Source organism: Ipomoea triloba, chromosome 9, assembly GCF_003576645.1.
Source record: "Ipomoea triloba cultivar NCNSP0323 chromosome 9, ASM357664v1".
In the NCBI taxonomy this organism is placed as follows: domain Eukaryota; kingdom Viridiplantae; phylum Streptophyta; class Magnoliopsida; order Solanales; family Convolvulaceae; genus Ipomoea; species Ipomoea triloba.
Window position 1 is genome coordinate 29,046,873 of NC_044924.1, and position 11,411 is coordinate 29,058,283.

An 11,411-nucleotide genomic window follows, 5' to 3' on the forward strand; every position below is an offset into this window, starting at 1 on the left:
TATTGCATGGACTATGGTCCACACAGCTGTGTGGACCAAAAATAAAAAATATATTATTTTTGTATTGTAAGTACATTATTTTTATATTGAAGGTACATTATTTGATATATATTATCAAATAATGTACCTACAGTACAAAAATAATGTATCTTCAATACAAAAATAATATACTTTTTATTTTTGGCCCAGCTGTGTGGACCATGGTGCATGCAATAATTTGCCAACAAAAGCCACTGCCAGGCTGCCAGCAACCAGAAAATCCAGCGACATAGCGAGTGCTGGCCCATTCCTAAATCCTTAACCAGATTGATTGTCGGAACAAGAATATCTATCTAATGAGAAAATCTAGATTCACCCACAGCCAAAAATGGTCGATACCCATCCTTTTACTCTCCATTTTCCTTCTCCTACTCGTCTCCACGCTAATTTTCACTCACCCAAATGCCCAAAACTCAACAACTCCAAATCACGATGGCGTCGCCGAATCGGAGCTGCCAGAGCTGCCGCGATTGGCCTACCTGATTTCCGGCTCCAGAGCCGACGGCGCGAGGCTGAAGCGGCTTCTTCAGGCGTTGTACCATCCTCGGAATTACTATGTTTTGAATCTGGATTTGGAGGCGGCGGATGGGGAGCGGGTCGAGCTGGGAAAGTGGGTTAGATTGGATCCTGTGATGAGAGAGTTTCGGAACGTTATGGTGATTGGGAAGGCGGATTTAATCACCCACAGAGGACCCACGGCGTTGGCTTCCATGCTCCACGCAGCGGCGATTCTCTTGAAGAAGGCTAAGCGATGGGATTGGTTGATCAATCTTAGTGCGTCTGATTATCCCCTCATGCCCCAAGATGGTCAGTGTGTTTTGCCCTTTTCTCTTAAGCTGTGAAATTTGAAATGATTTTCTTAATTGTAAGGTGTTTGATCTGTTGTGTATGTCTGCATAGATTGCATACTGTTATAAGCAAATATTATATTGATGGGTTCATTGTAATTTTGATGAACTTTTGAGGGACTATGGAAAATCGCAGCAATTATCCAGGGCCGGGCATTAGGTAAACATCGCCTCCTAATTGTAGTCGGTAAAGGACAACCAGCCTAGGTTGCCTAGTAAAGAATCACAATACTAGGTTGCCACAGCTAACTGACTCAAACCAAAATAGCTGTTGGGAGTTGAACTTGTAACCTTAATTACCAAGTCAACGACTAACTTGGTTGAGGTTGTCTACTCGTCTCCAATTTTGATGAACTTTTGAGTAGGGAAACCGTAGTCACTACCCAAGGTCTGCACCGGGAAAATCGCAGCCATTATCCAGGGACGTGCATCAGGTAAACTTCGCCTTGTAAGCTTAGCCGGTAAAGGACCACAAAGAAGTAAACCAGCTTAGGTTGTCCACAGCTGATAAAGAATCACAATGAGGTAAACTATCATAGATTGCCCACAACTGACTGACTCAAACAAAGATGATTGGTAGGCCGCTTCTGTTGGGAGTTGAACTTGTAACCTTAGTTACCAAGTCAACAGCCTGACTAACTTGGTTGGGGTTGTCTCCAATTTTGATGAACTTTTGAGTGATGAGGGAAACCGTAGTCACTACCCAATGTGTGCACTGGGTAACCTTGTCTTGTGATCTTAGTCGGCAAAGAACCACCATGAGGTAAACCAACTTAGATTGCCCATAGCTAATTGGTTCAAATCAAGATGGTCAAATAGGCCGCTCTTGTTGGAAGTTAAGCTTATAACCTTGTGGTTACAAAGTTAACAATATGGTGAAAACTTGAAATGAGGCTCAACATACTTTTAGAATTAGCTACATGATATCAGATTATCAGGGGCTAGTTGGTGAATGCATTTGTATGATTTGGACTTTTAGTTGGATTATGAATTGATCAATGCTTTTAGCAGATTTAAAACATTGATTGTAGATCTCCTAAACGTATGGAATTTAAATGATTTTGAGTTTTATATAATATGATTTTGGAGGTAACTTTGGTGGTGCATTGGATACATTAAAATCTGATGACTTGATTATTTGGAAGAAAATGTCGTCCTAAATGGATTTGATAGTATGAAAACTAAATTCATAGTATGAAACATGGTTGAAAAAATCGCTAGGCGCTCCCTAGGCGCTCGGGGAGCGCCTAACGCCTAGGACGCCTAGCCAGGGATTAATCGGCGCCTAGGCGCCCGTGTATTTTTTATTTTTTAAAAATTTGTTTAAGTATTTTTTATTTTTTAAAGACTAATAATTATAAATTATATAATACTTTAATTGTTAATACTAAAATATATTAAATATTAACCTAAAAAATATCTAAAGTTTGTACAATTTAAAATTATTTCGCTCAAAACGATGTTGTTTTGAGTGAAATAACCCATTAAAAAAAAAAGAACAATAGTTAATCGACCGACTAGAAGGCCTAGTCGGTGCCTAGTCGGTCTAGTCGACGCCTAGGCGGTGGTTTGGCGGCCTAGACAGAGCTTAGGCGGCCTAGGCGGTCGCCTAGCTGGCCAGCCGCCTAGACCACCATTTAATGTGATACGCTAGGCGGTCGACCAGCGCCTAGCGCCTAGGCGGGGATTAATCGGCGCCTAGGCGGGATTTTTGCAGCACTGGTATGAAAACTACTTTGTTCATATATTCAGTTTCTATGTAGTGCTTATAAGCATGTATGTTCTGCTTAGTTGGTGAAACAATGAATTTGTGAGACTCTCTCATCATCACTTTTGATTAGTTGTTTGAACAAGCCCTGTTTTGTGTGGGGTTAAATTGGTGGTCAATTACATGATAGTGCTTGACGGGATATTAGCATGGCGATAATTCATCATTAGTCTATGTTCCTAATTTGTATTACAACTGCTGTATCTATATACCTATTGCCAAATGCCAAGATTTCCATTTTGGTTTCGGTGAGTTAGTATTGATCACGGAGTCATTCTACTACTTGTACTGCTCATCATAATTCATGTGGAAGGCAATAATCACGCCCATAGTTAAGATATTGGAATTTCTTAGTTTTTTAGGTCATTAATGTATTATTAATGAAGAAATCTTGCCCTATTTGTTCCAGATATACTGCACATTTTCTCGTACTTGCCTAGGGATCTGAACTTTCTCGAGCACACAAGTAACATTGGTTCGAAGGAGTGAGCACATTACTAATTTACTGAATTTTGTGATCGTTGCATATTTTCAGCACTTAAAATGGATTTTTGTTCTCACTGTGGACATTAATAACTCTGAAATACCTTGTACAAGTTTTGCAGGTATCATCGGGCAAGGCCTATAATCATAGATCCTGGCTTATATCATTCTAAGAAATCTGGCGTATTTTGGGCCAAGGAGACGAGGTCATTGCCTGCTTCTTTTATGCTCTTCATGGGTACTTACTATTTTCTTCGACTCCTCCTTGATCAGTTCTTCTAAATTGTGGGCGAGATGTAGCTTTTAATTACCGTTTCCACATACTATTGATTAGATCGTTATTAGTCGTCTTGCAAGAACTGCTTACATTGGTGATGAAATATTCGGTCCATTGCTAGGGGATTTTTTATTTTCTATGCTATAACAAAATACTTAAACTTCCAACGCTGCGGTTTGTAAATTTACAGGGTCTGAATGGGTCGTTCTCACGAGGCCATTCTTCGAGTTCTGCATCTGGGGTTGGGACAGTCTCCCCCGCACTCTTTTGATGTATTACACGAATGTCCTGTCCTCCCCCGAGGGCTACTTTCACACCGTTGTCTGCAACCACAAAGACTACCAGAACACGACTGTGAACCACGACCTGCACTACATTAAATGGGATAATCCCCCGAAGCAGGACCCGATGAATTTGACAACGAAGGACTTCAACGACATGCTTCTGAGCGGTGTACCATTCGCTCGTACCTTCGCAATGGATGATCCGGTTCTCGACAGGATTGACAGAGAGCTCCTCGGAAGATCTGATGGCCAGTTTACCCCTGGAGCTTGGTGTGTAGGGAGACGTGATATAGGTAAAGATCCTTGTATAGTTTATGGTAGTTGTGATACAGTTAAGCCTTCTGCAAGCTCAACTAGGTTGGAGAAACTTGTACTGAAGCTCCTGGACTCTGAAAATTTTAGACCAAGACAGTGTAAATAACTTTCTAGTGCTTATCGTCATAGTTGTGGCTCTCCCAAGTGAAATGTCACAGGTTTGAACCTCTGCTTCAGTAGGTTGAGAAAGTATGTATGGATAGATACTAAATTGTAACAGAATAAGTAGTACTGAAAAAAAAAGAACTCTAGTGCTCCTTTTACACAAAAAGTCTTGGTTTTGTTTTATTCTTTATCATCTTGGAATGTTTCTAAACTGCTTCTTCTTCTTCTATTATGGAGAGTGAGTACAACTGGTATTTTTCATTCATCTATAATCACTGCCCTTAAACCTATGTAGTGCTTATTAACTTGTAGAGCACTTATATATATAAAATATCAACCATTTGAATTGCATAAATAAGGTTTGAGGTTTAAGTACCATCACAATTAGAGTTGGCATAATTGTTGAACAGATATTATGAATAGGTTAGAGTGTACTATAAAAAGTACATTAATACAATGTAATAGAGTTAGTTGTATTAAAAAAAAAATACATTAATACTTCTTTACCAAAAGGAAAATTACTTTCCTAGGATTTTATTGTGTATGCTCTACTGAGGATCTAGGGTAGTGATGGTGCATTCATTTCTTGAACTCATCCCCTGTGAGTGATTTGAAGAGCAATCATTATTGCATGGACCATGGTCCACACAGTTGTATGGACCATAAATAAAAAGTACATTTTTAATATACTAAAAATATATTATTTTTGTATATAAAATACATTATTTTAGGGTACATTATTTAAGTACTGAAGGTACATTATTTTATATATACTATCAAGTAATGTACCTTCAGTACAAAAATAATGTACTATTAGTATAATAAAAATATACTTTTTTTTTGTCCACACAGCTGTGTAGACCATGATCCATGCAATAATTTGCCTTTGAAGAGTCTCTAGGTTCTTTTGCTTTGAGTAAACTGCTGTCATTGGACAATATTGTCATCACAAAACACATGGTTGGTCTGACAAGAACTGAAAAAATAATGTAGGAAAACGGAAATGATTCAATTTTTGTTTGCGGTAACAAACAGTCTAAGATGAGTTTTACTTTCTTCCCCTTCGAGCTGACTTGAGATTCCTATGTAACATGAAATTTTTAATCATACCCAATGTCTTTAGAAGAATCAAATATGCTGTAAATAAAAATTGTATGTATTCTTACAATCTTACCTAATACCTCAAAAGAAATCAAGTCTAATGTAAATGTTTTGCTCGTTCCGAGATAGCAATCCAATATCAATAAAATCATTAAGCCAAATCAAACAACCATTCCCTGTATTACTTATATCGAACATAAAACTCCCTGGTATTCATGTACACTTGGAAGATGCTATTAGGTTCAACTTTAGTTCTTGTCTGATCTCATGATAAACAAATAGCCAAATTCCTATATGGTATTGATAAATGTACTGTATAATGAGAACATCTTGAAAATAATTTTTATTTGTTGTATTAGTGAAAATATATCATTTTTTTACTATGCAAATGTGTAATATGTAAGTGAAAAATAAAAATGTCACCGTTCTCAGTATCTCATATATCAATCAGGTCATGTAGCATTTTTCTTTATCATTAGTGAATAATGCCTCAATTTGCCAAAGATGTTGAAAATTTGAGAGATTTGCAAATATTGACCAAATCTTAAGATTCCATGAATTGTATTTCTACTTTATGCAATGCATAAAGAAACATCTATGATTTTCAAAGAATTCAACTTCAATTATTGTCTCTTGATATGCAAATTGCCAAATTCCTATCTTGTACAGATAAATGGACTGTATGATGAGAACATCTTGAAAATGATTTTTATTTGTTTTATTAGTAGACATGTATTTTTTTTACCATGTAATACGTAGGTGCGGAAAATAAAAATGTCATTGTTCTCACAGATCAATTAGGCCATGTTGCATTTTTCTTTACCATTTGGGAATGGCTCCACGATTTATAGGTGCCAAATTAAAGAAGTTTGAATTTTGAGAGATTTGCAAATGTTGACCAAATGTTGAGATTCCATCAAAATAGTATTTCTCCTTTATGCAATGCATAAAGAAAGTTCCATGATTTTGAAATCTTAATTCCAAATTAAATGGATGTATGCAGAATATTTTACCATAAAAGTGTTGCCAAATTCTTGAGATATTTCTATACAAAATTCTGTTTTCAGCCGCTTGTTAACCACTCTAACTTTGGAATTGAATATGGTATTTTGACAAAAATTTCACTTAAAAGATTCGTTAAGAAACCCAATATATATATATATATATATATATGAGTCATTTCCATTTTTGGTCCTACTATTATTGGGGCATTGCCAATTTTAGTCCACTTCATTAATTTTTGCCACATTGCGGCCAGTCTTATTTAGTCATTGCCACTTTTAGTCCACCGTTAAAATTTTCGTCAAATAACCCTCCAAAACAGGAGTATTTTGATCTTTTCATGCTTTGATCATCTCCTTTACCCTTTGTAGTGGTTTTCTTTACAGATTTTCATCTAATGAAGATGTCCGGCGAAAGCCATGGCTTTGTAATGTGGCTCACATGGCTTTCGCCAGACCTCTTCAATGGATGAAAATGTGTAAGGAAAACCACTACAAAGGGTAGGAGATTACCAAAGCATGAAAAGACAAACAATACCCCTATTTTGGATAGCAATTTGACAAAAAATTTAACGGTGGACTAAAAGTGGCAAGGACTAAATAAGTCTGGTCACAATGTGGCAAAAATTAATGAAATGGACTACAATTGGCAATGCTCCAATAACAGTAGGATCAAAAATGGAAATGACTATATATATATATATATATATATATATATTAAATGAGCTTTAAAAAAATGCATTTTTTAGAAAATATTTTTATTTTTTGGTGTTTGGTTGAAAAGTTAAAAAATAATCTTTAATTTTTTGTTTGATTAAAGGTCCGAAAATTGTATTTTTTTATTTGGTTATTTTTAAAATAATGAACATAAATTTATTACTAAGTTACATTATTTCTTATAAAATATTAATTATTTTAATAATTATAATTATTATTATTTATATTACAATAAAATTATAAATTAAAATTTATAATAATTATAAAGATTAATAATTATTATAATAAAAAATGTAAATAAATAATATTTCACTTATAACTTATTATAATAAAAATAAATACATAAATTATTCAATATAATAATTCTAAATTAAATAAATTTTATTGTTTGGCTCGTCTCAGACTGACTTATATTTAATTTGGTATTGATAAAGGTAATAACTCTGAATTAATGAAATTCAATATTTTTTTCAAAAAATTTTTGGCGCTGCGAATCGGGCCAAGATTTTTTAACTCATTAAACTAGGTCTTGCTCTTCCCCTGAAAGGTTGAATCCCCAACCCCAAGGACCACCAACATCCCGGCCCAACAGAACATTTGCGATGATGTAAATCACGGTAAGTCAGTGACTTAACAGATATGATCAAATGCCAGTGCGCACAAGAGATCTGCCCAATCTAGGTCTTACTCTTGTTCCATTTGTAGTATTAACTCATTAGTAATTATTATTATTGTTGTGGTTGTTGTTGTTGTTATTATTATTATTATTATCATTATTATTTGTTGGGGTATTTTGGAGAATTTTTTATTTTTTTCAAATTGTCAATTTTTTTTTTGTTTTTTTTTTATAACCCAAGTTTTTCAAAATGTATAGTTTTGCGCACAGTGAGCCAATTCAAACTCAAATTCTCAATGTTCATGGGAAGAATCAAACTATGTTTTGCCATTGGAAGCAAGTCTTTTGTGAGGTTTTTCATCTACTAGAGCAATGCACTAGCTAGAGGCACTATTCTTTTTTATACACCATCTAATATATTCACCATTGCAACACTAATTTGAATTTGACGTACATTGTTTCTATAGAGATTAACTCTTATATAGTGCTTTAGTGTAGAACTCTTTAACATAAAATAAAACATATATAAGAGTCGATCATTTGTTTGTTTACGATGGAATCAACTATTAATTCTAATGATGGTGAAGTGATGGCCTTTTAGCGCTGGGCTTGCTAGCGGAGTTGGGTTTCCAATTGGGTTTGGGATTCGAAGGAAAATGTTCAGTCGCTACAAACCTAACATGGAGAGCTTGTTTTTATATTTTGAGATATTCTTCATTATTGTAAGCTTGGAATATTGATCTCTTTAATTTCTTCAATATTGTTTCATAAAACTTGAGTTACGTTGTTAAAAGGCAAATTATACCTTGGACCAGAGTCTACCTTGCATTATAGATCTTGGCCCCATAATAACCTTCAGTATATGTAATTGACACGTTCTGTACCTGTAATTAACATTTCCTGTACTTATAATTATCATATTATGTGTCAGCAATTATCAAGTTATTTGTTTACATGTACAGAAATTGTTAACCATATGTATAAAATGTGTTAATTGAAGGTAAACAATTTTTGTATCGGGTTCACAATGCAATATGAACCTTGGTCCATGGTATAACAATTGGTTATTAAATGTTTAGGTTTAATTTAAGATTTTCAAGATTTTTTAGATTAGTTAGAATCAAGATTTAGCAATTTAATTTCACAACACTGATTACAGTGGAAAATATTATCAACACATTTTCGAAATTTGTTATTTGTTTTAGAGAAAGTTGAGTGCTTGAAAGTAAGTGCATAATGTAAATAGAAATTGAGGTTTTATTTTTCCTTTTTTTTAGTGGGTGGTCTGAGGATGGTATAATTTTTTTACTCCATTTTTCTCTTTTATCCACTATAAGTTAATTCACTATGTAATGTTGTCTCTAAAAATTACAAGCGAATCTAAAACTTAAACTTTGATCATAAAGCCAATTCCTAAGTCCATTAGGTTCTCATCACAAGTGTTATAACTTGCTACTCTTACTCTTCCTTTTTCTATAGTTTGTACGTAGAGTACTTCTTCTGATCTCATATTACAACCAAAGTTGAATATATTTTCCTCCAACAATATTGACTCCATGCCATGATTTCTTGACTTGTCTTTGTTGCCTTGTTTTTTGGTGTGAAAATTGGCTTGATTGATCATATCGAAAATTAGCTCTTTGATTTCTAGGTTATGTTTCACTTGTTCAGCACTTTGATCTCTCCTTCTTCATTCAATCTTTACCCTTTGTATGCCGGAATTTTAAGTTTGATCTTCAAAAGAAAAAAAAAAATTTCAAAGTTTTTAATTTATCTTTTTATCCAAGGGCGGGATATTGCTTCTTAAAGATTTTAATGTCAACTTATTTTGGCAATGATAGGTTCGCACCAAGTTGCTCGATCTTCTTACAACTTGTCCCTCCCCTATATGGTCTTTTGCTATTCTATATGTAACTAATCATATTTAGAAAAAAAAAATTGTCATGTGCCAATTCAACGTCCAGAAATAGCAGTAAGATACATTTTTTGAACATACCTTAGTCCTCCCTAGTCCTAGGAATCAACTTGGATTGGACTTATCTTTTATATCCATATTTATTCAATTTACTGCTTGATGTCTTGTTCTTGATATTGAGACTATTATACTACTTTCATCAACTTCTAGCACTATAGCTTACCACATCAACTTACTGTCAAGTGCATCTCTATTAGTTGTCTTTGCTGTTATCTTAATTATACTGTACTACCTTCATCTTATTGTGGCCCTGACCTTACTGCTTAGATACTCACTGCTATATCCACTTCTTTGCTATGCTTGCTTGGTTCAAGCTAATTAAGTATCATTTTAATGCTTTGCAGATCAGACTTATGAAAATTACGCTCTATGAAATTGGGAACATGTAAGCAATCATTTGGAATTCAAATAAGATTCAATATTGTTCACATAACAAACATCTCGATCCTTGGTAGACCATATATATGCATGCAATAAACTTTTAAGAAAGTAATTTTTCTTTTAGTAGATGAAGTCGTGCACTAAATGTGATAAAAAATGATACATAAAAATCGAATACAAAAATAAATTAATAATCGTGAGAGACTAAAATTGAAAATAATTCAACTTGTGTCAATAAGACACGTGCATCTCAAAATTCGAATTCATGCAAATTAAAGTTTACGAAAGAGGATCTTAAGTCCCTTCTTTTAGTGGGAGCATCCATGGATGAACATTTGAATGAATATAATGAAACAAGTTTATCAACACGTACCAATTAGTGACATTAAACGCCTTAGCTTTTCGTAGTTGTTTCTAAGATGTGAACTAAAAGCAATAGGACATGCATGAACATGTCAAATTCTAAGTATGTAGTGCAGAATCCCTCAAATATTATCTTATTTCCCTTCTTAGCTTCTAATGGGAGCAATAATGGATGAACAGTTGAAAGAGTGAGACAAGTTATCACGGTGTTAGTTTTGCATTGATATAATATTTGAGATCAGATCCCTTCAAACCCAATATACTGATGAAACATTTTAAGTTGTTATTTTGTGACACAAGTATCAGTGGTAGTATTCATTTTCAATTTAGGTCATGTTAAAATATTCAGATCCTTCTATGTGATTAAGACGAAGGAATCGATATATTGCACACTCAAAACACAGATAATGGGTGATTTTCAAAATATTCTCTTTGAGTTGGAAAAATGGTTATGAGAATGCTTGGAAAAAGCCTGTCCCACATTAAAAATAGGAAGTGGGTTTCCACTAGTATAAATGTAAATCACTTCTAAGGGAGTCTGAATTGTGTAGTGCAAAGGCGCTCTCGCTCTCTCATGTGCTCTCACTCAATTTAGAATGGAGATCAAATTTCGTAATAGGCCAAATTAAAAAAAGACTTTTTTTTGGCAATTCCAAAACACTTTAGAAGGTCCGTGGTTTCTGTATGTGCTTAAAGTGCGTCAGTAATAAGACACATTTTTTTTGTTTGCAGTCCCAAAGCACAACCACTATCCTTTTCCAATCATGTTTCAGCAATCAGTTAATGAACATTGCCAAAGTAACATAGAAGAGATGAGATGAGCGCGAGTAACAGATTCTGGATATGCCTTTTTTCTTTTTAATTTTTATTAATTTAAATCGTTGATCTAGATTTGACCAACTACTCAGATCTAACCCATCTATCACCTTAGAGATCTAGAAGCAGGCTTAGTACACATTGTGGGTTATTTGTGGCAATGCAAAATTGAATTTGTCATAGTTTGCTAATTGCCACCATGTCATAGAACATGGGCCCCACAAGCGAGGGGTTGGCTGGAGGAGGGGCTAGAGGGAAGGTAGGAAAAAAAGTTGATTTGGTCGGGACACTTTGAGAATGTGTCTACTTAAAGCACTCAAGA

General features: G+C 34.5%; 1 protein-coding gene across 1 annotated transcript; it reads left to right on the forward strand.

The window, feature by feature from the left end:
- The first annotated feature begins 259 nt into the window (after positions 1 to 259).
- On the forward strand, positions 260 to 4,312 carry LOC116030896 (beta-glucuronosyltransferase GlcAT14C-like). The gene is made up of 4 exons (XM_031273262.1): positions 260 to 846; positions 3,065 to 3,140; positions 3,261 to 3,376; positions 3,606 to 4,312. Exons 1-4 carry the CDS (start codon positions 336 to 338, stop codon positions 4,118 to 4,120), a joined length of 1,218 nt encoding a protein of 405 aa, XP_031129122.1. The 5' UTR covers positions 260 to 335; the 3' UTR covers positions 4,121 to 4,312.
- Positions 4,313 to 11,411: the final 7,099 nt, after the last annotated feature.